General features: G+C 50.1%; 3 protein-coding genes across 16 annotated transcripts; 2 read left to right on the top strand and 1 right to left on the bottom strand.

The window, feature by feature from the left end:
* On the top strand, positions 1–11423 carry GLB1L (galactosidase beta 1 like). Of its 4 annotated transcripts, XR_002123529.1 has the most exons (18): positions 3–192; positions 1512–1596; positions 1778–1944; positions 2199–2349; positions 2535–2595; positions 6602–6696; positions 6788–6962; positions 7052–7110; positions 7208–7329; positions 7430–7470; positions 7668–7786; positions 8168–8242; positions 8360–8449; positions 8591–8704; positions 9007–9138; positions 9352–9567; positions 9731–10097; positions 11407–11423. XR_002123529.1 is itself a non-coding variant. In XM_019638254.1 (17 exons), exons 2-17 carry the CDS (start codon positions 1528–1530, stop codon positions 9987–9989), a joined length of 1722 nt encoding a protein of 573 aa, XP_019493799.1. In that variant the 5' UTR covers positions 1–192; positions 1512–1527; the 3' UTR covers positions 9990–10168. The 4 variants fall into 4 exon arrangements, 3 of the variants coding, with proteins under 3 accessions (XP_019493799.1, XP_019493797.1, XP_019493798.1); XM_019638254.1 differs by lacking the exon at positions 11407–11423 and having other exon boundaries at positions 1–192; positions 9954–10168; XM_019638252.1 differs by lacking the exon at positions 11407–11423 and having other exon boundaries at positions 9731–10168.
* On the bottom strand, positions 10109–16289 carry ANKZF1 (ankyrin repeat and zinc finger peptidyl tRNA hydrolase 1). 3 transcript variants are annotated; one of them, XM_019638250.1, is made up of 14 exons: positions 15985–16288; positions 15728–15877; positions 14826–14938; positions 14501–14603; positions 14177–14370; positions 13679–13791; positions 13441–13588; positions 12939–13167; positions 12600–12749; positions 11432–11915; positions 11154–11265; positions 10870–11037; positions 10649–10734; positions 10109–10444 (listed from the first exon to the last, which is right to left on the bottom strand). In XM_019638250.1, exons 2-14 carry the CDS (start codon positions 15873–15875, stop codon positions 10321–10323), a joined length of 2172 nt encoding a protein of 723 aa, XP_019493795.1. In that variant the 5' UTR covers positions 15876–15877; positions 15985–16288; the 3' UTR covers positions 10109–10320. The 3 variants fall into 3 exon arrangements, with proteins under 3 accessions (XP_019493795.1, XP_019493796.1, XP_019493794.1); XM_019638251.1 differs by having other exon boundaries at positions 12639–12749; positions 15728–16289; XM_019638249.1 differs by having other exon boundaries at positions 15728–16288.
* A 128-nt stretch (positions 16290–16417) lies between these two features.
* On the top strand, positions 16418–25711 carry ATG9A (autophagy related 9A). 9 transcript variants are annotated; one of them, XM_019638244.1, is made up of 16 exons: positions 16418–16554; positions 17630–17687; positions 18101–18232; positions 18355–18398; positions 18896–18960; positions 19761–19922; positions 20106–20247; positions 20484–21232; positions 21314–21467; positions 21573–21752; positions 22160–22408; positions 22610–22788; positions 22896–23013; positions 23816–24038; positions 24233–24378; positions 24641–25711. In XM_019638244.1, exons 3-16 carry the CDS (start codon positions 18130–18132, stop codon positions 24644–24646), a joined length of 2520 nt encoding a protein of 839 aa, XP_019493789.1. In that variant the 5' UTR covers positions 16418–16554; positions 17630–17687; positions 18101–18129; the 3' UTR covers positions 24647–25711. The 9 variants fall into 9 exon arrangements, with proteins under 9 accessions (XP_019493789.1, XP_019493786.1, XP_019493784.1 ...); XM_019638241.1 differs by lacking the exon at positions 24641–25711 and having other exon boundaries at positions 16438–16643; positions 17633–17687; positions 24233–24432; XM_019638239.1 differs by lacking the exon at positions 24641–25711 and having other exon boundaries at positions 16438–16643; positions 24233–24432.
* Positions 25712–25756: the final 45 nt, after the last annotated feature.

Below are 25756 nucleotides of genomic sequence, written 5' to 3'. Positions count from 1 at the left end.
CCGGACGATGTGGGGGCGAGGAGCTGACAGGCGTGGGGCGGGCTAGACCCGCGGAAGGACGGGTCCCAGGACCCCGGTGAAGGTTCCACACGTGGCCTTCAGTAGGCGTCAGGACGCAGGCACCTACGCCAAGGGGGAGCAAAGCCGGGCTCGGCCCGAGGCCCCCAGGACCTCCATTTCCCAATGCCCGAGGTAGGAGGCCTCGTACCTCCGGAGCTCTGGGTGGCCGATTACAGCCCAGCCCGGGGGTGGATGGGAGGACGCAGGGAGGGGCGTGTGCTGGCAGCCTGGACCCGGGGAGCTCTGATCAGTACAACTTTGGGGATTCTGGCCTGTATCCCTAGTCTCAGTGCTTAAGAGCTAGGTTCTTGAAGCAGTCTAGAGTCTAAATCCGGCCTTAATAGCCTACTATCTGTGACCTCGGACATGTTATTTAATCTCTCGGAGTCTCACTTTCCCTAACTGCAAAATACATATACTGGCACCTAAGGTTAAGTACATGAACTGTGAGGCCAGACTGACTAGTTCAAATCCCAGCTCTACTAAACTAGTTGTGTGACCTTGGACAAGCTACTTAACATTTGTGTCCCTCAATTTCCTCATCTGTAAAATGCAAATTGTAATTATCTACCTTATGGAGTTGTTTGAAGGTTAAATGATATGTAAAGTGCCTTGCACAATATCTGACGCATAGTCCTTAGTAAGTGTCAATAAACAAGTAATAATTATGTTAATACTTATTATTATTACCCTGGTTCTCACATCCCAGGCTTGGGACCGTGAAGGCAGGAGTAATGGAAATTTCACAAATCCCCAGGCCTTGGCATGAAGCAGCAGTTGTAGACATGCCCAGCAACAGCTGAAAGATTTTATCTTCAGTCAAGAAGTTGCCTTTTTCTTTGTTCAGTTGCCCAGGGAGGCAGGGAAAAATTGGAAAGGGGTGCACATCCATAGAAGATGGAATGGCCTGGATGTTTTTTTTTTTTTCTTGGTTGAAATAGGGCTCTCCAGGAAAAAGATCCCTTTTATAACCTGCCCCCACCCCCTTCACATCACTGGGAAGATCTCCCTAAGTTTCCCTTGGTTCTGAACCTGTCTTAGACCCTTGGTTCTGACATTCATCTAGATTTAACCTGCTATGTGCCGCCCGGTGCTAGCAGCTGAGGATTTGGTGGACACGGCACTCTCCGCCCTTGGGAAGCTCAGTCTAGTAGAGCACTGCTTCTCAGGCTTGAACGTGCTTAGGATCGCCGGGGAATCTTGTTAAAATACAAATTCTGATTCTATAGGTCTGAGGTAGGACCTGTGATTCTGCATTTCTAACAAGCTCCCAGGTGATGCTGATGAAGCTGGTTCAAGGTGTAAAGGATTTTACAGACTAGTAGAGTAGCGGCAGACAAAGTCCAGGCTAATCGCTTGGCAACTTGGGGTGGTCTCCGCCCCTCTTGCTCGCTGAGGTTCCCTCCCAGGAATCCGCCACGTGACAGTTAGACCGCCGTCTCTGACTCTAGGAGACCTGTAAGCGCCATGGCTCCCAAGAAGAGGCTCTGCCTTCCCTCCCTGCTGCTGCCACTCCTGACGCTGCTGCTGTCCCAGGTAAGATAAGAGGATTGAACCAGCCAGCTGGGTGGGGCGAGGCCGGATCAGATCTGGCGTAGGAGAGCGAGTGAAAATAAAACAGTGGGCAGGGCTAGTTCCAACTCCTGTGCTCTTGGCAGCCGCTGACCTCCACCCCCCAACTCCAGACCTCTGCTAAGCACGGTCTCTCCCTTTGCAGGCAGATACTCGGTCTTTCGTAGTGGATCGGGGTCATGACAGATTCCTCCTGGATGGGGTTCCTTTCCGCTACATATCTGGCAGCCTGCACTACTTTCGGGTACCGCGGGTGCTTTGGGCAGACCGGCTTTTCAAGATGCGAATGAGTGGCCTCAACGCCGTTCAGTTGTAAGAAGTGCTCAAGAGAGCCATGGAGGGGTGGGATTTACTCCTTCTGCCACCCCCTTAAGAAGGATGTCGGGACAGGAAGACTGGCTGGGTATGATGAGGGGTTAGAGCTCCAGGGCTTCCAGGCCAAGGGAGGGAAAAGGTGGGCCAGGACCTCCTTCCTGGAGATAACCCTGCAAGGCCTGAGCCCTTAAGCCTCCTGGGCATCTCCCCCGATGCCCACCTTGGGCCCTGTTAACCTCTTCCTTTCTCAGTTATGTACCCTGGAACTACCATGAGCCAGAGCCTGGGGTCTATAACTTTAATGGCAGCCGGGATCTCATTGCATTTCTGAATGAGGCAACTATAGCAAACCTGTTGGTCATACTGAGACCAGGACCTTACATCTGCGCAGAATGGGATATGGTGAGTTAGTTGGAGAAGGGCTAGAACTAAAGCCACCCACGTGGGGTTCCTAGGCTACTCCCTTCTGCCCACACTCTAGGGTGACTCCCAGCACTATACTCAACTTCCTCCCTTTTTACCTCTCCTACTCCACTCCCAGACAACAAAACCCACATGCTTCTTTGTGGTCTTTGTGTTTGTCTTAGGGGGGTCTCCCAGCCTGGTTGCTTCGTAAACCTAATATTCATCTGAGAACCTCAGATCCAGGTGAGTTGAGACAAAAATTTAACACAGAAAAAAAGCAAACAATGACAAAATGGGTCATTTGGGTATCCAAAACAGAAGAGACCGCCCCCAAATCATGCAAATATTTATTGTTTCCTTCATGCCCAGCAGGATTCTAGAAACTGAGGGTCAGATAGACCCAGATCCTGTGCAATGGAGCTTGTAATATAGTGGAAAAAACAGATTTTTAAAAGAAACCTGTAATATTATTGCAAGCTGTAAAAATACTACACAAGAAAATAGACAAGGAGATGACATAATGAATAACAGAGAGGGCCTCTTTTAGGTAGGGAGATCAGGAAAGACTTTTCTGAAAAGATAATATTCAGTTGACTCTAGGGAAGGGAAAACTCTGGTGATATGAAGAGTGAGGTAAGAATGACCAGGTAGAGGGGACAGTATATTCTAAGGCCCAGAAATGGGAAAGAACATGGCATGGTTGAGACCAGCATGGCTGGAGCATAGTGGGTAAGGGAGAGAGTAGTATGATGTGAAATTGGAAATAAATAGGGACTATTGATGCAGGACCTTGTCGGCCATTGTAAGGGGTTGCATTTTATTCTTAGCATGGTAGAGGGTCATTGAAAGAGTTTAACCAGAGACATGACATGATCTGATTTGTTTTCAGATTAGTTTAGCCTGGATGTGAAGAATGGATTGAGGGGAGTAAGAGTGGAAGTGGAGAAACCAATTGGGAGACGGACTATGCCTGTAGTTGAGGAGAGAGGTGATGGCTCCTAGACTAGGTGATGGTGTTGGCAATGGAAAGAAGAAGGCAGAACTGAGATATAGGTTGGAGATAAAATCACCAGGGCTTGTTGATAACTTTTGATGGAAAGGGTAGGGGTGGAGGTAATGTGAGTGGGTCTGGAAAGAAAGGAATGAAGTTTCTGGCCAGTCAAGGTGGTCAGTCCATCTCACTCAGAATATGAATGATTCCTTAAATGATCTACTAGGTCCTACCTAATTGGCCCAGACAGCTCCCTGACATCTACTCTTCTCATTGTTCACACTGGCCATTTACCAACAGGTGAAAGATAGAGAAGACCAGGGATGGCAAAGGAACAATTTTGGGGGAGAAAATAGTTCTGTCTTGGTCATGTTAAATTTTTATCACGTCACACTCAAGTGAGGACATTAAGTAAGCAATGGGATGTGTGAGTGTGGAGCTTACGGCGAGGTCTGAGTTAAAGATATACATTTGGGAGTCATCAGTCTAAAGGTGGCACTTAAATCCATGGGTACTGAGACATCACCTGGGGAAAGATTGTAGAGAAAGAAAAGATGAGAACTCAAGATTAAGCTCTGAGGTGCCTGATATTTCAAAGAGTTTGGATTTCATTTCAGGTGCAAACAGGAAGTCATTAGAGCAAGGGAATAATTTTCTCTGATTTATACCTTTTAAAAAGATCACTCTGGTATATGCTTTATATCTGCTGAGGACTCTCCAGGTGCTGCTCCACTTCTTAGGGTGCTAGGGAGCTTTATGCCCCTTATGGCATTACTCAAACTCAACTGACTATGAAATACATTTAAAATGATAAAATGTTGATGGAATACCAACATGTAATCTCTGTTTTTCTCAAGAAAACCAGTGACCTCTTCACTGTTAAATCCATGGTGATTTCTCAGGCCTCACCCTCCTTGACCAATCAGCAGCACGCAACACAGTTGATCACTCTGTCTTTTGAAATATATTCTTCTCTTGGCTTTCATGATACCACACTCACCCGTTCTTTGCCCCTTCCCCCACAATCTTTCTGACCATTCCTCAGTCTCTTATTGGTTCTTCTCCATTTCCCTTTCTGCTAAATGCTCGAGTGTTTCAGGGCCCAGTCCTTGGGTGCTTCTCTTTTCTGTGTTCATGCACTGGATGATCTCATCCATTTGCATGACTTTAAATTCCATCTAATAGCTAATGCCTCTGAAATATGTATCTCCAGTTAGTACCTTCCTCTGGCCTCCAAAAACTGTACATCCAACTACCTACTTGACTTCTGCATTTGGAGATCTAAAAGGTATCATGATACAACTAAGCTCCTGGTATTCTCCCCGTCTCCGTTAATGGCAACTGTATTTCCCAACTGATCAGACTAAACATTGTGGTATAATTCCTCATGCCTATCACACCCCACATTCAACCCATCAGAAAATCTTGTCAGCTTTACCCTAAAAAATGTATTGTATTCACCTACTTTTCATCACCTCCATGGCCACCATCTTTGTCCAAACCACCTCTCAGCTGGATAATTTTAGTCGCTTCCTAACTGGTTTCCCTTCTTTGTCCCTCCCCCATGCAGTCTATTCTCAATACAGCAGCCGGTGTGATCCTGTTTAAATATATTTAAATATACATCAGATCATTTCTCTGCTTAAACCTCCCCAATAGGTTCTCATCTCATTCAGACTATGAACCACGATTCCTTAAAATGGTCTAGGTCAGGGGTCGGCAAGCTTTTGAGACAGAAGAGCCAATCCTGTCCCTCACAACAATTTAAAAATTATTCGAGAGCCATAAATATATTTTTACAAATAAGGAAAATTTAAAATCCTTTAAAAATTTTATAAATGAAACTATGATAGTTTCATTTTCATTTTCAATTTTTCTTCAGAGCCACATGTACGTACCTAAAGAGCTGCATGTGGCTCGTGAGCCGCAGTTTGCCGACCCCTGGTCTAGGTCCTACCTAATTGGCCCAGTCACCTCCCTGACATCTACTCTTCTCATTGTTCACATTGGCCTCATTGCTGTTCTCCAAACCCAAGAGGCACGTGGTGCTCCCTCTGTCTTCTTGCAAAACCACCTTCTCAATGAGGCCTTCTCTAGGCCACTATCTAAAATTTAAGCTCATCCACCCCACCATTTTATATCGTCCTTCCCTTCTTTATTTTTTCTCCTTGGCATTAACTCACTATGTATTTTACCCATTTATTATCTGCCTCTCTCGCTGGAAAGGAAATTCCACAAGGGCAGAGATTTTTCTCTATTTTGTCCTAGTCTACATTACTAACACCTAAAACAGTGCTTGGTGTATAGTCAGCAGCCATAAATATTTGTTGAATGAGATTTAATGTATACTTGGATTAAAGAAGGCAGTGAAACCTTTATACAGAACACAAAATATAAAAGGAATTAAGTGTTTTAAGAATACAAAAATATCCTCCAAGGTATCTTTCATCAAATCCATCTTTGAGAGTCTGCTATTTGCTAGGCATTGCCCTCAATGATAGGGACAAAGCAATGGAACCTGACAGAGTTCCTGCTTGCTAGTGGGGGAGACCAACAGAAAACAATTACAGAAAGAAATGCTTAATTTTAATTGGTTATATGCTTGAAAGAGAAGTATGGGGTGATATAAGAGCATGTAATGGGGAGCTACCCTAATCTGGGATATCAAAGGCTTTCTTGAGGAAGTGAAATCTAAGACCTGAAGCCTGAGTTGGAGTTGGCTAAGTAAAGGAGGGTGGGGAGAAAGTTGTTAGGCAGAGCTAATAACATGCATGAAGACCCTGAGGAGGAATCAACAAAAATCACAAATGGGAGTTGAGAATTTAAGGCATGATACCTAATATAATGATCTTTCGATTGATGGCAGTTACATTAGGGTGCAGGTCAGACATTCTACATTTCTGTGAATTCCCATGCTACTTCATAGCAATCTCGGGTACACGAGTACATGGATTACATAATAATAGCTCCGTAAGATGTTTAACATTTTTCTTACGTTTAAAAAATAAATTTTCAAGAAACACTGCTTTAAGATTTCCTATGCTCAAATTTTACTGCCATGCAAATATACAGGTGCTTAGGGTCGAGGGCTGGGAGCTTCTTCTCACAAGAGTCACTGCTTCCCAGATTTAGTTGTGGACAGTGGGATGCAAACTGTGGCCCAGAGTTCAGGCAGCACTGAAGTTGCTAGCATTGATGCCAGAGGTGGGGGCTGTGGAGGTGATGGTACCCTAATGAGTAGACTGCTCCTTCCTTTAGACTTCCTTGCTGCAGTGGACTCCTGGTTCAAGGTCTTGCTGCCCAAGATATATCCATGGCTCTACCACAATGGGGGCAACATCATTAGCATTCAGGTACAAGTGGAAAGTTGACTGGGAAAGGGGAAGGAGGGGTCCTTAACCTTCTCCAACTCGTAGCTGAGCTCCTTTTCCTTTCCCCTGGCAGGTGGAGAATGAATATGGTAGCTACAGGGCCTGCGACGTCAGCTACATGAGGCACCTGGCTGGGCTCTTCCGTGCATTACTAGGAGACAGGATATTGCTCTTTACCACAGATGGGCCTGAAGGACTCAAATGTGGCTCCCTTGAGGGACTCTATACCACTGTAGACTTTGGCCCAGGTCTCCTGAGCAAGGGTTAGGAGTGGAGCCTGGGGAAAGGGCAACTCTTCTATGATGTTTATCTTTTCACCTTTGCCTCCTTTCCGCAGCTGACAACATGACCAAAATCTTTGCCCTGCAAAGGAAGTATGAACCCCACGGGCCATTGGTGAGGAGTCAGAAGGGAGGGCAGTAAGAGTCAGGGCTGGGAATGGGTCGAGCTCGGGTCCCATTTCGCCCATGGCTCCTTTCACTTCACATTCTAGGTAAACTCTGAGTACTACACAGGCTGGCTGGATTACTGGGGCCATAAGCACTCCACACGGTCCATTCCAGCTGTAACCAAACGACTAAAGGACATGCTGGAGTTGGGAGCCAGTGTGAACATGTAACTGGAGACATGGGGTCCCCCAACTGGGTGTTGGGGATGAAAGTTAAGATTCAGTGGGTCAGCTTGTACCTTTTCCCTCCATCTTCCCCCACTTCAGGTACATGTTCCATGGAGGTACCAACTTTGGATACTGGAATGGTGAGCCTCGATGGTCCCCGGCACTGAAGCAGGGATGTAGCAAGGAGTTCGACTCTAAGGGCTGGGTTGATTATGATGTCTAGCTAGATATGACCACCACTGCCCCCTCTGATGGCAAAATCCTCTGCATGAATTTCTTTGCTTAGTGTCTGTCATCTGAAAGATATATTCAACTAATTAAATTGGTTCTACTACAGGTGCTGATGAGAAGGGACACTTCCTTCCGATTACTACCAGCTATGACTACGATGCACCAATATCTGAAGCAGGGGACCCCACACCTAAGCTTTTTGCTCTTCGAAATGTCATCAGCCAGGTGCTCTACCACTTAATCAGGCGCCAAAGGTTTTTACTAATTGGGAGGAGTGCCTAAATTATTTGTAGCGGTATCCCAGAAATCAATGGTGGTTGTCTGGGCCAGAGAGCCCTCTGAGCACCGTGTGAAAGCATTCCCCACCTGTCCAAATGGGACTAGCTGGAGAGATACACACAAGTATGTGAAAATTACAGGACCCCTGAAGCCCTCCCCTGGACCCCAGGTTAAGAACCCTGTACTGAAACTAATTCTAAAAAATGTGTATTTCATAATAAAAAAAAATACAATTAAAAAAAAAAAAAAAAAAAAGAACCCTGTGCTAGGGTCTTGGAATAGGGGTTGTGTGGTTTTCCTATGGCTCCTGAGAGAATTTGGGCTCAGTTCCAGGAAATTCCCTTGGGACCTTTACCTCCCCCCAGCCCCAAGATGATGCTTGGACCTTTGACCCTGCACATGGTAAGCTCCTCCCCACCTCTTCTGATTCTACCCTGTTCTCTAAATAGCCCCCTGTTCTGTCCTGTCCTCTATTCTGAAACTTCCCTTTTATCCTGATACTGCCCCCTATTCTAATAGGATGGAAAATTGCTGGATTTCCTGTACTTCCTCTGCCCACAAGGACCCATCCGTTCAATCTTGCCAATGACTTTTGAGGCTGTCAAGCAGGTAGGGCATAATCCCCCATCTGGTGGGTAAGGCAGTCTTTCTCAACAGCTATAGCCAAAGATTCCCTAAGCTCCCCATCTCCCCCACAGAATCATTTTTTATCGCTCAGTTCATCTTAAGTACTCATTCTTCCACACCCAGGACCGTGGCTTTATGTTGTACCGGACCTATCTAACCCAAACTGTTTTTGAGCCAACACAATTCTGGGTGCCAAACAATGGAGTCCATGACCGTGCCTACGTGATGGTGGATGGGGTAAGAACCTAATTCCAGGTTACCTCATGAGCCCCCATTTCCTCTCCTCTTAAGCACCCTTTAGCCTTAAGTTTTCCATATCTACGTTTTTCCATTGCCTGTCCACATTTGCAGGGGGTCCAAGGGATAAGCTGGGATAAGGAAGAGTTTGACTAATAAGGGTAAGGTTCTAGAACAGATGGGTAACTGACGATGGGCTACATTCTCTTTGCCCTTCAAATAAGTGTCCTAATGTGGCTTCCTGTTTGGTGGCCAGGAGCTAGACGCTGAGCCCTTCCTCTCATAGGTCTTCTTATTCACAGGTGTTTCAGGGTGTTTTGGAACGAAACATGAAACAAAAGCTATTTTTGACGGGGAAAGTGGGGGCCAAACTGGATATCTTGCTGGAGAACATGGGGAGGCTCAGTTTCGGATCTAACCACAGTGACTTCAAGGTGAGCTAGCTTTGCCTGCCCTTTGCCCCCAAACTCTCTTGGAAAGAGAGGGGCTCGATGGAAGATAAGCAAGAGCCATGCCCTTAGGTGTGAGGCAGCAAAGTGGCGGCTTGTGGAGACCTGGGCGGTGCCACTAGCTGCAGCTTAGGACTTGATTGGGGACAGTTTGGCCTTAGAGCTTATTGAATGAATTTTCATTTGCGTTTTTCACAGGGCCTATTAGAGCCACCAATTCTGGGACAAACAGTCCTTACTCAGTGGCTGATATTCCCTCTGAAAGTTGACAAGCTTGTGAAGTGGTGGTTTCTCCTCCAAATGCAAAGAAGTTCACGTCCTCAAACTCCTTCTGGCCCCACCTTCTACTCCACAACGTTTCCAATTTTAGACTCAGGCGGGGACACGTTTCTCTTTCTACATGGATGGACCAAGGTACTGTTGACGGTGGTGGTTGGGGTGGGAATGAGGGGTGATGAGAGGAAAATCATGGAAGAAGGGGAAACAAGTTATTCCTCTGATTAGAAACCCAAAGGGGGATGAGTCCACCGCTCTGAGAGCTGAGCATTCATTTTCCTCTCTCCTCCCTCCTCCCCAGGGCCAAGTCTGGATCAATGGGTTTAACTTGGGCCGGTACTGGACAAAGCGGGGGCCACAACAGACCCTCTACGTACCAAGGCCCCTGCTGTTTACTAGGGGAGCTCTCAACCAAATCACATTGCTGGAGCTAGAAAATGTGCCTCCCCACCCCCAAATCCAATTTCTGGATAGTCCTATCCTCAATAGCACCTTACATGAGACAAACATCTATTCCCTCTCAGCTGACACACAAAGTGCCTCTGAACCAATGGAGTTAAGTGGGCACTGAAAGAAAGGTAACCCTTGGACCTGGGACACTGGAGTGGGCAGGATCCCTTGGTGCTGGCCACGGTGACCATAAGGAACCAAGGCCACAAGGCTTCAATGTAAGTACAAGTGCAGTTTCCTTGCCAAACTTTATTGTGATTAAAGTTCCAGAGACAGTACCAGCTCCACACACATCTGTGGCCCTCTCTTTGCCCTGGTTCCTCAGTGTCCCTCACCCTAATCTTCCAAATACTCTGGTTTCGTGGGGAAGAAGAAACCTAGGGCCAGTGTGAATGTGCACTCTTAGGGCGGAGAGTTGGCTCCAGGTAGAGGTGTAAGAGATCAGGAAGAGGGCTTCCCGGCCCGACAGCGATGATCTTGGAGGCAGCGTGTGGAGCAGAAAGAGAAGTCAAAGTAGTGAAAGGGAGTGAGGCCTTGAAGGGATGTCCCACAAGTCCAGCAGCGTCTGAACAAGAGAAGAGAAATGGATGGACAGGTACCCAGAAACTTTCCAATCCAAGTCCTCCCCACCCCCCCGCCTATCATTTCTATTTTCATTCCAAAGGTTCACAGACCTTCTCAGATCCCCTCAACAGCCTTTCTGTGTAAGCACCCTTTCTACTTGCCCAGACATCACGGTCTACCCATTACTTCTGCCCCCTCTACGTACGGAGCATTGACGACTGCAGAGTCAGGAATCTGAGGGTTAGGGGCTCCCAGCTGGGCAGCGAGTCGGCGCTCTGCAGCCACAGCTCTCTGAAGGGAAAGGAGGATCTGTTAAGGACAAGGCCCCAGTGGTGGGGAGGGTGCCCAAGAAGTGACAGTTGCACACTGGGAAGGGATCAGACCTCTAAGGAAGCCTCGCTGTGGAAGGGTGACCTCCAGCCTTACCTTCTCTCTGTCGCTGAGGGTGGCAAATCGCCGCTGCTCTTCTTGCTCCCTCTTCTCCTGCTCCCACTGCATCCGCTGCTGTTCCTCCCGTTGTCGCCGGGCTGCCTTCTGCTCCTTTTTCCGCGTAGTCTGCCGCGCCTCCATTTCTTGTGTCAGTGGTCCTGGCACCTAGAGGATTTCCGGGAAGGTAAGACCTATATAAACTATCCTTGGTAAAACTGTAAGAAGGTAGAAGGGATCTATGGTGCCATCCCACTCTGCTGCTGCTTCCTTTCTCAGCTCACCTGAGCCTTGCTGTAATCATAAGCATCTGGATTCTTCCCCATGAACCTTCGGAACTCATTACGTGTTGATTTGTCAGCTGCAACAGTATATGGTGGCCGGCTCTGGGAGTCCCTAAGTGTGAAAACCCCCCCCCCAAAATGGGTTCAATTTGCCTCCTGCATCTCCTAACGCCACCTAACCAGACCAAGGGGGATACTGTCAAGTAGCCAATGCCAACATTAACCTTAAGGTCATCCTCTCTATACCCTAAAGGGCCCGGCATGAGACCCTTACTTACTGGATGGTGGGGTCAGCACCTGCCTCCAGTAGCAGGCGAACCACTGAGCCTCTGCCAGCTGCGGCTGCCGCATGCAGGAGGGTGAAGCCACGGGAGCCCAAGGGGGCACTGAGCAGAGAAAGAACTTCTGGGTCTATGGGGCTGGCAGCTAGCTGGAGTTTCAGCATCCCAACGTCTCCAGCGCGGCAAGCAGCAAGAAGCACATCCCAGAGCTCTGACTGCCCAGGGGCCTTGGACTCATCCAGGGAAGGCTCCGAAGGGGCTGCATGAGCCTGGGCTGACCGTGAGAAGGCCTCTTCTTGAAGTTGCTGGGGAAGAGTCGTATGTGCCCCAGCCTCCAGGTCTTGGCTTTTCTCCTTCTTATTCCTTTTTCTTCTCCTCCGCTTGGGCAATACCTCAAACTCACGAAGATCCAGCGTCCCCACTGTCGATTCTACTAGCTCCAACTCTACCTGGAAGTCATCCTCTCCCTCTGACCCTGAACCTAGGGGAAAACATGACATGTTAGATCCATCTGAAGAATAAGCAGAGGGTGGAAGGATGTGGGCTGCCCCAGATGCCTAAGAATGTAGATAAAGAGATAATCCAGATCATCCTGAAAAGAAATTAAGTATTTGTATTTTGCCACCCAAGATAAAGTAACAAGCATATCAGAGAGCTGAATCCATTAGTATCACATGGAGAAATGAGGCTCTCAGCCCAGACAAGGACAGGCCCAGGAGGACCTACGCAGGGACAAGAGTCTCTGGACTCTCCCATGAGCTGCCTTCAGATGGTGCACAGCAGAGGAAAGCATGGGAGCAGTGACAGCTATGCAGGCCAAGAGTCTGCAGCCAGAGAAGTGCCCTTAGCATCCAATACAACAGGTAAATCCTGTGAGATTCATGCAACACATATTCAAGCATCTACTTCATGCTAAGACCTTTCTGAGTACTTGGGATATATCAGTGAATAAAAGTGGTAACAGGAGACTTGCAAAGGTGACCAAACATGTCTCAGTAATTGCTACCACACATCCCATATTATAAACAGATCTGTGTGTGTGTGTAAAGGTGTTTGTGTTGTATAAAGGCTCATCTATAAATAGGGGAGTCAGAGTAAGGGATGTGCCACTGCATTTCCAGGACAGACACCCAGAGATTTGACAGTTGACAGATGGTGCTCAAACCCTGTTTGGGAGAGTCTTCATTCTGTCCCAGTGTCTCACGTTCATCACCGGGGACTTTTCTTTCTTCCTCCATAGCCGCCTTTCTCTCTTTGATTATCTTCCAGTGTGTCTGAGGTGAATCCAACCTGACTGTCTCCCGGGGATCTTCTCCTGCCATAAAACAAAAGGTGTTGCTCAAGTTTAGCAGAGGCGAAGCCAGCCTAGGTTTTTGTTCTATGAAGATGTGATTGGGCTGTATTCCAAAGGCTAGAAAATCATCTGGATGCACAAATAAGCCCGGGGCTTGGGATGGAAGGTACAGGAAGGTCTAGGGAGTCGGGATCAGAGTCAAAGGCTCACCATGGACATGTAAGGTGGTCAGCTTGTGGAGCACACGCTGTAACTCTCTGAAGGTGGGTCTGCGGGTAGTGAGGGGGATATCCCAAATTCGGGGATCTCCCCGTTGCAGGGGTGCCCCTTGGCCTCCGAAGAACAAGGACCGGCCAGAGTGGGGGGCACGCAGCAGTATTGTCCCAGCCTCCCCCAGCGCCTTAGCCCATCCTGGCCCTGCCAGCAGGTCACGAACATCCTAGAGAAGAGAGTAACTCAGCCCTTCACTTGTTATTTTTAAATCTCCAACCAAAAAATGGCCCACATGTATAGGGAGTGAGAGGTAGAAGTGAACACAGATGGAGGAAGAAGAAAACTAAGATTCCTGGGGATCCATCCCATTCTACCTTTGTCTACTGAGAAACAGTAAAGAGTGGAAGGATACAGGAATTCACCTCCTTACCGTAACATTTAATGAGTTGAGGGAAAAACGTGCATTAATGGCCCACCAGGTCTGGGATGCCGAACTCACCTTATATAGTGTGGCTTCATTGTAGCGCCTCAGGTTGGCTCCAGCAGAACGTGAAGCCCCACCTCGGGCATCACGAAGTCCCTGGGCTGTGCCATGCTTGGCCCGTACTGTGTAGCGGTGAAAGGTTTTATGTGTCACCACTTCTCTTCTGTAGACAACACAGACTCAGTACTGGAAACCTGGTACTGCCAGGTGAACAGGCTCCATCCCATCCTTACCCCATGCAGCACCCTCTCACCCTTGGAAAATGGCACCAGCAAAGTGTCCAGCTGCAGCCATGAGCACCACGCAGTGTCTAGGACCTCCACTTCGCAGGTTTTGGAGCAGCAGTTCTGGTTCTCCTGGGGACACCTGGACAACAGAGAAGCAGCACAGACATATCTGTTACATTCATTGAGAGTAAGAAACTAATTGCTAGTGTTAAGTGTTTTGCATGCATTATCTCATTTAATACAACCACCCTGAGGCTTGTCTCTATTTTACAAGTAAGGAAATGTGAGGCTTGTAGAGGTAGTCAAGATTAAGTGGTACAACCATAATCCAAACCTAGATCAGTCTGTTTCCAAACTTAATTCCATTAAACTTGACCCTTTTGAGATTCAGCCTAGTTCAATCTAAGTCTGTGCTGTCAAGCATGATACCCAAACCGAACAGGAAGGAAGGGAAGAAGTGAGGAACAGACTAGGCTAAGGGGAAATCTAAGCTGAATGTACACACAACTAGTGAAGTCACTTGCCTGGTGAGGGCCTAGGACACAGCGATAGGCATAAAGAAACTGGCCCTGGGCATTTTGGAAAAGAACCCGATGGGAGCGGAGGCCTAGGGGTCGGTTAGGCTTCTCAAACTCAGCCTTTTCCTCATCCAGTATCTCCAAGTCCTCCTCACTGGCTGAGTTTGAGTCTTCTGATCCTGAGATGCTGGAAAGGTCTCCTAAGAACAACATGAGATACACAAGTTTGGTGGCCCATCTTTGACCTTCCCTCAAGCTCCCAAAGTAAGGCCTTCCTTCATTCACCCCCATGTCCTACTTCCACACAGGTTTCCCACCAATCATCATCACCTGTGGAGCTCTGCTTTTCAAAGTCCAGGGCAGAAAGGAAAGGCTTGTTCTTTAGACGTTGCTTTAGGTTAAACCGATGCCAGTCAAGCTTATAATGTTCCCGCTGGTAGGAGGCAATGAGGGAGACAGAATGTGGAAATATGTCCCAGCCCAGCAATGGTACCCAAAACCAGTAACAGAACTCCAGCAAGTATGACCGGGTAATACCAACTGCCTTAGTCAAAAAATGGACCTTTATTAATTAAAGACAAATCAGACGTCTACCTCTCATCACCCACCATTATACTTTTGCTTCCACCATTTAGTTCTGCACCTGGCCTTTTACCTGTTCCTGGTGGTTCTGGAAGGTCTGGTCACAGGTTGAACAAAATAACTTCCCTGAAATATCCAGAGGACCCTGGAGTGGTTTTCTTTCTGGGCTTGCTCTCTTCCCTGACCCTAAATAAGGGGAGGGTAATTAGAGGTGGAAAGAAGCCCAATCCACCGCACCTGGAATTATATCCAGTGTTTGATATACAAAATAGAGGAAAATACAAAAGAAAGAGATATACTTGCGTTCAAGGAATTTACAGTCTAGTAGTAACTATGAAGTAAATGGCATGGTAATCAAGTTATACAATAAATATGCTTTTGAAAAGACATGTAAAACGACTGTAAGTCAAACACTGTATTTAAACTTATCAAGGGAATTTAGAGGAATCTTGCAAAAAATATATTTTGGTAAGGTTAAAATTATTTTTAACTGTGCAAAAACCACTTCCCAAATGCCAGTCTTTTTAGCTTACATTTCCAACTCCAGTGTGCAGTTTGTTTTTAAAAGGTTCAAGGAAAACAGCCAGAGATAAACTAAAGTTGTACAAAACCAAATAATAAATTGTTTTATATTCAGCAACAAGGAATGATTTGATTGGAATCTAGTTAAATCTGGACTATATCTAGGAATTTTGAAAAAAATACCTAGGGATTTTCAAGTGTTTTTGCAGGTAGTGGTGTTAATGTGAGGAGACATAAGCAAAGGCAAGAAACTTGTTTGGAGGCAATTCAGGGGCCTGTGCTATAAACAATCCAGCGACTGAGTGAATTTAGGATAAATTTTATCCCGTGGAAAGATGTCATCAATGGCTCCTAAGCTGGGGAATGCCAATAAGACTGTGTTCTCTGTGGAGCCATAAACTCCAAAAGCCCTGTCATATTCCTCGGGAGTCCATCCCAAATCTTCCCGGATACCTGGACAGGAAGTCCGCAGAGCTTGGGCCTGAGTTTCTCCGGAAAGGTGGCTCACCAGGCTTAGGCCCGCAAGGACCGGAGCATCCGCGTGAAGCTCAAACAAGGAGACTGACGCAGGAGCCTGGGCTGCAGCTGGAGCCGGCGACATTGCTAAGCAGAAAGGGAGGAAGAAAAAGAGCCCCCCCACCCACACGAGATCCGACTGCTGCGTCTTCTGCCTGACTTGGTCTGCCGGCGCCGCAAGGAGCCTTACTTACCCTGGGACCAGGGTTAATACGTGACCCCAGCCTGTTTTCTCAAATCCCCAGTCTCGGACCACAGCAAGAGTGAAATGAGGGATCAGCCATCTCTCAAATCGAGTCCAACACAGTTAAAATCACTGAGGTTCCCTAACCAGCCGCTCTTCGTTAACGCGTGCGATGAGCTCCAGCAATGACTAAACGGTGTGGACTCCTCCCCGCCTTCAGAAGCTGCACCACATGTCCATCAGAGCTGAGCCGCAAGTCAGTCCACAGTTCCAAGCCCGGATTTCTGGAACACCACAACAATTTCGTCACTACGGAGCATCTAAAAGGACAAACTTAGCTGCCCGTACCTGAGCCCCGCCCCACATAGAGTGTCCTATTGGTCCTCTGACGGCTCGAGGCCCGCCTCGAGCCTTTAGTCCCGCCTCCGAATTGGTCACTGTGTCTCCACCCCCCGTGATTATTGGTCAGGCTGGCTGCGGGTGACAGTGAGTGGCAGACACCGGGCCTAGCCCTCTGGGTCTGGCCTAGCCCTACTGAGCCCTCGTAGCCCCTGGAATCACCCAGATCACGGTTCATGAGGTGAAACGCGAGGCCGGTTACTGGTATCTCAGGGCCCGGTCAGGGCCTGACCAAGGGTTCCTGCGGAGCCCTAAGTGAACTCGCGGCGGGTAACGGGGAAGGGGCGCCGCGGGCGGGGCGGATGCGCGCAGCCGAAATGTTTTGATAGCGGGGACGCGCGTGCGCGCGCGGACAGCGGGGACGCGCGCGAGGTTGTCCGCTGTTGGGAGCCGAGCCCTTGGCCTGGGGCTGGCGACCCTGGGGGGCGCTGGGCTCGTGTCGTAGCTGCTGAGTGTGGGGAGGCAACCCAGCCCACTTGGGGTATCTGCTGTCGGACTGGCTCCATTCTTCCAACATCCGGAGGCACTCCTGAGCCCAGGCCCGGCTGGCTGGGGCATCATGGGCCCTGGGTCCACTGTGACCCAGTGAGTAAGTGGTGAGTTCCTTGAGGGCTTGGAGTCCTTTGGACCCAGGGCTCACACAAACCCAGGGAATCCTATTGGGCCCAGGCTGGGCTGGGCTCCTCGGCCCCAGGGTCTACACTGACTGGGTGAGTGTCACCTGGACCATGCCTGGCTCCAAGGACCTAGGGAACACAAGAGTTAGCCCAGGATCTGGGTCTACACTGACCCAGTCAGTACTTCCCATCCAGGAGCTATCTATGCTGCCTGCTAGGCCTCCAGTGCTAGAGAAGCAGAGGAAGCGGTTAACCAGAAAGGTTGTCTTCGGTAAAGGTTCTCTTCTTAGGTTTTGGGTTTGGGGATTTGTGGACCCTGAGCAGCCTAATTTATGAGGCTGAGGTACAGCAATGGAGAGACCGTCCAGAGGGGCCTCCTGACCTCAGGCCTGTACTGACTCAGTCTTCAGAGCTTCAGTAAGCCACTTCTTGGGCTCCTCCAGCTGAATGAGTGGCCCTGGATAGTGCTACCAGAGGAGGTGCCCACAGCCCCGGGCTGGAAGGGGGCCTCTTCCCACTGCTGCCTCCTTGTCCCATGCTTGGCCTCTTCTTACTGGGGGTTGGAGTGGAGGGAGGGGGGGCTGGGTTTCCTTCTATCCCCACTCCCCCCTCTCTCGGGCCTGAAACCTTCTCCTCCAGCAGCTGCAGAGCCAGAGCATCGAGGACTGGAGTGGAGCAGACACTGTCCATGGAGCTGGTAAGGCCATGTGCTTATTTCAAACCTTTGTTTACAAAGTGCTTCCAAACTGTTTGTCTCTTAGGAAACCAGGCTTTCTCCAGGAGGACAGGGGGAGGGCCCCTCCTTTCCACTGAATAGAAAATGAAACAGCTCCCCCGAAGGGGCGGAGTCTGGCTTCAGGCCTGCAAGGCCTCAGTAGACACTGAGTAACGGCTCTCTCGGAAGACTGACCTTATTGGTCAGTTAAGGTCTCCCAAGTCCTGAGCTTGCTGCTCTCCTTTCATTACTACTCCTCCTCTGCCTTTGAGCCAAGAAGACTGGTAGTAGAGACCAAACCCAAGAATTCTTTTTCACTCCTGGTCTAGCAGGCAAGGCGGTAGACAAGCAGCACCGCGGGCTGATCCTTGGTCTCTTCTTCCTCTTACTGGCAGGTGGATAACGTGGACAGGGGGTGGTGGTGATGGCGCAGTTTGACACTGAATACCAGCGCCTAGAGGCCTCCTACAGCGATTCACCCCCAGGGGAAGAGGACCTGTTGGTGCATGTTCCTGAGGGGAGCAAGTGTGAGTTCTTAGCCGTGACAGCCAGAGTTGGGGTGCGGGGGAGAGTTGGTGGAGGAACATTGAGGGAGCAAGGGGCTTATTTTCCTTCAGGGCTCTGACATCTCTGCTCCTGTGCCCCACAGCACCTTGGCACCACATCGAAAACCTTGACCTCTTCTTCTCTCGAATATCCTTTGTGCCTCCATGTTGGAGCTATGAGACTTTTAGCCCCTTTCTAAGCTAGGCTCCTCATAGGAAGTTGGGGTGGGTTTATCCCTCGAGGGGGATGGAACTCTTCCTGAGGCTGAAAGAGGCTGGGAAATAATGATCGTTATAGATAACAATACCCCACATTTACCAAGAGCTGTGTGTTTCCACTTTGTGGTATTAATTTATAAGGAACCTCTCTAAGGGTGATCCTCCTTTTTGATGAGATGCTAATAACCATAATAATTAATGTCTTTTGACTCATTCTCTGTCAGCTCTGTTAAATACTTTACGTACATTGTCTTAGACCTAATAATCCTATGAGACAGATGCTATTATTCCCAATATAACACTGCAGACAAAAGCTTAGAGAGGTTAAGTAACTTGGCCAGAGACACACGGCTAGAAAGTCAGGTATGTGACACCCAATGCTCTTAATTGCTCTCTCTACCAACCACTTTTTCTTAAGAATTACACGTTTATAATCTACACCAGAAGAATGGCTTCACTTGTATGCTCATCGGGGAGATCTTTGAGCTCATGTAAGTATAAAAAGGGATGGATAATTTGGCGAAGGAATACATCTCAGTCTTTCCTCTCCTTGAGCCCCGCCCTGGCCCTACTTGCTAATGCAACTCAGTCCTGGGCTCAAAATTCTACAAACCTTTGTAGTTCTGGGACTGGGTATGGCACCAAAATTTACAGGCTTCATCTTTTGTATCTCTTGTATAAGTAAAGCTGTCCAAGTCCTGTCTTTGCCACAACGAGAACTCAGACTTGATTATTTCATTAGTGGTCCAGTGGAATGGGCATAGTTCAGTCAGAGATGCCAGCCACTTACTTGAGAAAAGTGTCTCTGTTCTGCCTTGGTTGCACCTTACGCCTGCTGCTGGGCAGAGCGCCTCCTAAGAGGAAGGAGACAGAGGGCCTTGCCAAGGGGGTGGGGGTTGGGAAACCCTCCCTCAATAAGAAAAAGAGTTCAAACCCCCCAAAGGGCTTCTAACTATCATCTCAAAAGGAAATCGGGGACCGGGGACCAGAGACAGCCATCGTAACACTTTTGAAGGAGTCCAGCCATGGCAGAAATTACTATGAGGCAGGGAAAGCAGGCTGATTCTGTGGGGTCTGAGGCTAAGATAAAAAAAATAGGACCACGTTTGTGCCCAAGACAGTCCCCTGGGACTGAGCAATAGAGAGAGCCCACTGGAAGTTCTCCAGCCCCTCCATTTCCCAGAGGCTGCTCCCTGACCGTGTTCTGCTGCTTCCAGACCCCTCTGTTTCCCATGTTATTTCACTGGTGCCTCTGACTCTCAGACTGTGCCCCCTCTTCCCACCTCGCCAGGCAGTTCCTCTTTGTGGTTGCCTTTACCACCTTCCTGGTCAGCTGTGTGGACTACGACATCCTATTTGCCAATAAGATGGTGAACCACAGTCTTCACCCTACCGAGCCTGTCAAGGTGACTCTGCCAGATGCCTTTTTGCCTGCCCAAGTCTGTAGTGCCAGGTAAGGGCTGCAGGTCAGAGGGCACCAGAGCCTATGGTTCTGCTAGCAGGTGGGGAATGGAGTGTGAGGCACATTCCCTAGAACACAGACTCAGGTTCAGCCTCGCCACATCCTTCATGAGAGCAGCATGTCTGCCAAGACTCCTTAAGGGCACTCCTCTACCCCTTCTTTTTTCCCTACCAGAATTCAAGAAAATGGCTCCCTTATCACTATCCTGGTCATCGCTGGTGTCTTCTGGGTCCACCGGCTTATCAAGTTCATCTATAACATTTGCTGCTACTGGGAGATCCACTCCTTCTACCTGCATGCTCTGCGTATCCCCATGGTGAGACTGGAAATTTGGGCCTTTAGCACCACAGCCCAAAATATCTAATAAGCTTGGGGAGGTTGGGGTGTATTCCTGGGCGTCAGGCATTCTCAACCATCATTGGCAGGTCAGGGAGCATCTGTTGAAGGGCTCCATTCAGCTAAGCACAGGGCCCGAGCCTCACAGCTAATGCAGGGCAAGGGGGCAAGGTAACAATCCCACCTTCCATACCTTGTCTCTTCCCTACCCTGCAGTCTGCCCTTCCATACTGCACGTGGCAGGAAGTGCAGGCTCGGATTGTGCAGACCCAAAAAGAGCACCAGATCTGCATCCACAAGCGCGAGTTGACAGAGCTGGACATCTACCACCGCATCCTGCGTTTCCAGAACTACATGGTGGCACTGGTTAACAAATCCCTCCTGCCCCTGCGCTTCCGCCTGCCAGGCCTTGGGGAGGCCGTCTTCTTCACCCGAGGCCTCAAGTACAACTTTGAGCTGATCCTCTTCTGGGGACCTGGCTCTCTGTTTCTCAATGAATGGAGCCTCAAGGCTGAGTACAAACGTGGGGGGCAACGGCTGGAGCTGGCCCAGCGCCTCAGCAACCGTATCCTGTGGATTGGCATTGCCAATTTCCTGCTGTGCCCTCTCATCCTCATCTGGCAGATCCTCTATGCTTTCTTCAGCTATGCTGAGGTGCTGAAGCGGGAGCCGGGGGCTCTGGGAGCGCGTTGCTGGTCACTCTATGGCCGCTGCTATCTCCGCCACTTCAACGAGCTGGAGCACGAGCTGCAGTCCCGCCTCAGTCGCGGCTACAAGCCTGCCTCCAAGTACATGAATTGCTTCTTGTCACCTCTGCTGACGCTGCTGGCCAAGAATGGCGCCTTTTTTGCTGGCTCCATCCTGGCTGTGCTTATTGCCCTCACCATCTACGACGAAGATGTGTTGGCTGTGGAACACGTCCTCACCACCGTCACACTCCTGGGGGTCACCGTGACTGTGTGCAGGTGGGCAGGGCAGCAGGCGGGAGCAAGCAGACTAGCGTTCCCAGGAAAGGCTGACAGCTCACCATGGCTATGATCCCACAGGTCCTTTATCCCGGACCAGCACATGGTGTTCTGCCCTGAGCAGCTGCTCCGCGTGATCCTCGCCCATATCCACTACATGCCTGACCACTGGCAGGGTAATGCCCACCGCTCGCAGACCCGGGACGAGTTTGCCCAGCTCTTCCAGTACAAGGCAGTGAGTGGAGTTGGAGTTAGGGCCTGCTAGAAACTGGCTGATAGCTTGGAGGGGAGGATTGGGATCCCTCCTGCTCTCTTGTGACCTTGGTTCCCTCCCTTTTAGGTGTTCATCTTGGAGGAGTTACTGAGCCCCATTGTCACACCTCTCATCCTCATCTTCTGCCTGCGTCCACGGGCCCTGGAGATTATAGATTTCTTCCGCAATTTCACCGTGGAGGTCGTAGGTGTTGGAGATACCTGCTCCTTTGCCCAGATGGATGTTCGCCAGCATGGGCATCCCCAGGTACTGGGTGAGGATGGGGGCAGGTGGCCAGAGGCGGTGCTGGCACATAACATGTCTTTGGACAAACTGTGTAAAGGCACCCCTTCTGAGTCAACAAGTCACAAATAGGCAGCCCTGCCTGTGGCCAGCCCTGTACCGGGGCATACACTGCTTGATAAACAGGAGCCTGGACTGGATTTTAGCCCTCAATTTGCACCCTTGGCCAAGCTCCCTTGAGAAAGGCACAAGCCAAGCAATTAGTCCAGCATGTGGCCACTCCTAGGGTTGGCAATGGGCCGCTGGACAAGATACAGCAGTGCGTTGCAGCCTCTGTTCTCCAGGGACAAAGCCTCCCCCCTGGGCAAGAAAGGTATAAAAGGGATTCCTGTAAGAGGACAGTCCTGCTCACTGCAGCTTCCTTTGTGCAGTGGCTCTCTGCTGGGCAGACCGAGGCCTCTGTGTACCAGCAAGCCGAGGACGGGAAGACAGAGCTGTCACTCATGCACTTTGCCATCACCAACCCTGGCTGGCAGCCACCACGTGAGAGCACAGCCTTCCTGGGCTTCCTCAAGGAGCAGGTTCAGCGAGACGGAGGAGCTGCTGGCCTTGCCCAAGGGGGTCTGCTCCCTGAAAATGCTCTCTTTACGTCCATCCAGTCCTTACAATCTGAGTCTGAGGTGTGTTCCTGGGGACTGGGAAATGATGGGCAGAGTGGACTCCAGGACCTGGAGTTGGGGACTTGGCATAGGGTGGAAGGGCCTACCCTATGGTTTTCCTTCTATCTGTTCAGTCTGTGCCATTGGGTCCTGACATGCAGAATACTGGAGCCCCCAGAGGCCTCCCTCCTGCCCTGAGAGTTCTACTCCTTTCTTTCATAGCCACTGAGCCTTATTGCAAATGTGGTAGCTGGCTCATCCTGCCGGGGCCCCCCACTGCCTAGAGACCTGCAGGGCTCCAGGCACAGGGCTGAAGTGGCCTCTGCTCTGCGTTCCTTCTCCCCTCTGCAACCTGGTCAGGTTCCCACGGGCCGGGCTCCCAGTACCATGACAGGCTCTGGGTGAGTAGAGGTGGGCCAAGATGGGAGGGCATGGCAGTAGTGCCCAGCAACTTGTGTGGGTCTCAGAAATGTTGATGACTGCTATCTGTCTGTGCTGGGGGAGACAGGATGGATGCCAGGACAGCCAGCTCTGGGAGCAGCGTGTGGGAAGGACAGCTGCAGAGCTTAGTGCTGTCGGAATACGCATCCACCGAAATGAGCCTGCACGCCCTCTACATGCACCAGGTGAGTGGGCAGTAAGGGGCAGGGCCATAGAACCAAGGTGGCAGTTGAAAAATAGAATAGAGGGTTTTAGACATGGAGAAGCAAGACCTAGGTTCAAATCCATGCTCTGCCATTTACTTGCTCTGCAATCTCCATTCCCACATACACCTTCTTACTTTCTTTTTAGCCAAGCTTGTTCTCATCCAGGGCTTTTACACACTTGTGGTTTCCCCTGCCAAGAATCTCCTTCCCTGAGATATCCGTATGGCTCCCTCCTTCTCCTTATTCAGGTTTCTGCTCTTACCTTTTCCATGAGACCGCGACTGGCCACCTGGAGTAAAAGCCTCCCTTGCCCACCCTCCTGAATCTCCCTGCTTCATTTTTCTCCATAGCATTTAGCACCACCTGACACACTGTATTTCTTCTTATGTATTTGTTTACTGCCCTAGCCTCTTCCACCCTCCCTTCTCAGTATATAAGCCTCACAAGGGCTGGGATTTTTGTCTGTTTTGTTCACTGCTATATCCCAATCACATAAAAGTGCTTGGCACTTAGATCTGTAGGTTGTTCTTGAATCAAAAGACTACATACAATGAGTGCCCTTAACAACCTATGCACAGGCTTCTTCCAAGGGTCTACTGAGAAATTAACCTGTAAAACATCATATGTATGTTTTGTACACACTATTAACATAATAGGTATTCTGGGTCAGTGATTCTAGGTGAGGTGGTATAAATGGGAACTGGCTGAGACCACAGTGGGGAGCTGCTGTTTCAGACAAGATATCCTTCTGTTCTCAACTAATGGGCCCCCCACTTCTCAGCTTCACAAGCAGCAGGCCCAGGCCGAACCTGAGCGGCATGTGTGGCACCGCCGGGAGAGTGATGAGAGTGGGGAGAGTGCCCCTGAAGAGGGGGGAGAGGGCGCCCGGGCCCCCCAACCTATCCCCCGCTCTGCCAGCTATCCTTGTGCTGCACCCCGGCCTGGAGCACCTGAGACCGCTGCCCTGCAGGGGGGCTTCCAGAAGCGCTACGGAGGCATCACAGGTATCCAGTGGGCGTACGGGAGAACACAGCCTTCAGGGAAGGGTGGTTCTTTTGGGGCATTGTGGGGAAGAAAGAGATCAGAGGGACCAGGCCCAGGAGACTAACCCTTCCCCACCCCAACCTTGGACAGCCCCAGAACCTTCTTCTCATTCCTGTTTGTATTCATTCTAAGAGTATGTTTACTTGTGTCTCAGATCCTGGAACAGTACCCCGGGCTCCCTCTCACTTCTCTCGGCTGCCCCTTGGAGGTTGGGCTGAAGATGGACAGTCAGCATCAAGGCACCCAGAGCCCGTGCCCGAGGAGGGCTCGGAAGATGAGCTTCCCCCTCAGGTGCACAAGGTAAGGGCTCTACGACCCAAGAACAACTGCCAGAAGTAGTAATTTCTAGGCTGAGGTCAAACCTTTTCATGTGAAGGAAGGTGGACCCCTCTTATGCAGATACTGTGTCCCCTTTCTTCCCTCACCTCTGAAATCCAGGGCTTGTTTTTTCCTTTGCTTACCTCCCCAAGCATCAAGCCTTCCATTTCCTTTATCTCCAGGCTTCTATTGGGTGAGCAGATAGCTGAAGACTGTCTCTATTACCAACCTTTTCTCTCCACAGGTATAGACAAGGCTGAGGAGGGACCTTATGCCCCAGGATGGAGGCCACTGTTGCCCTGCCATCCCATCCGCCCGCCATGGAGGGCTTCTCTGAGTGTTGCCTGGCTCCACGCGTGTGGTTTTTGTGTGTCCGTGCCTGGCCGAGGGAGGTGCCAATACTGGGCTTGCCACAGCTCCAGGAGAGAAATTGGGGGCCTAGGAACCAGGGCATGCAGGACTCTAGCCTCATCCCCAGGAACCTCCTTGGCTCAGAGTGTGGTGCTAGAAACTGGTCCCCAGCCCAGCCCCAGTACTGCCACCTTTGCACCTATCCCTGCAAGTCTCCAGAGGACTGCCCACCACAGAAGCTGCCAACCAGGGAGAACCTGTGCCAACTGTGGAGTGGAGAGGTTGGGCCTGGACCCTCAACCTCTGCAGCCTCCCTCCCCCAACCCTGAACAGATGGGCAGCTCCGGCTGTGGCCCTTACCTCACCCCCAGTTCTCTCCCAGTGCTGCAGCCTGCTTACCTCTCTCCTGCTTCCTGCACATCACTGGCATGTGTGCTGCTTGCTCTGGTTCTGTTCGCTTGCTCCCCTTCTGTTCAGCTTTTGCTTTGCATTGGCGTGGAGGCCCTAGCGCTCAGCTCCTCTCACGCTATGTTTTGACACTAAAAAGGAAGGTTTCTATATAGCAGGAGCAGGCTGGAAATTTTTTGCTGCCCTCTCCAACTTTTAGGATGGGCCCCTGGGAGACTGAGGTCTTCCTGGCCCCCATTGCTGCTTATTGTACTTCCCACCACCTGCACAAGGGACAGGGCTGGAGTGTGCTCTCGGCTGTCAACTTACCAGCAAGAGAGCTCTGGCCTGCCTCCCACTGTCCCTAGAGGGGGATGGAGGGGCAACCAGACAGATTTGCCCTACGCTTTGGGCTGCCGCGTTGCATGCTGGGACCCAGCTCCTACCCTCCCACCCACCCCTCACCCAGCTCTGGTCCGCTGCCGGTGAATGGTGAATTGCGCTGCCGGAACTCACAGCGGAACAGAGTGGGGACCGTGTACAGCTTGATAACCCTAATAAAGAAGGGCCTTTGACCGGTTCGCGGCCTTATTGTCTCGCGCGGCGAGGGTTATGGGAGCCA

This window comes from Hipposideros armiger, unplaced genomic scaffold, assembly GCF_001890085.2.
Source record: "Hipposideros armiger isolate ML-2016 unplaced genomic scaffold, ASM189008v1 scaffold_38, whole genome shotgun sequence".
In the NCBI taxonomy this organism is placed as follows: Eukaryota; Metazoa; Chordata; class Mammalia; order Chiroptera; family Hipposideridae; genus Hipposideros; species Hipposideros armiger.
Note: the sequence above shows the minus strand (reverse complement) of the source record. Positions and strands in the feature narration are given on the sequence as shown.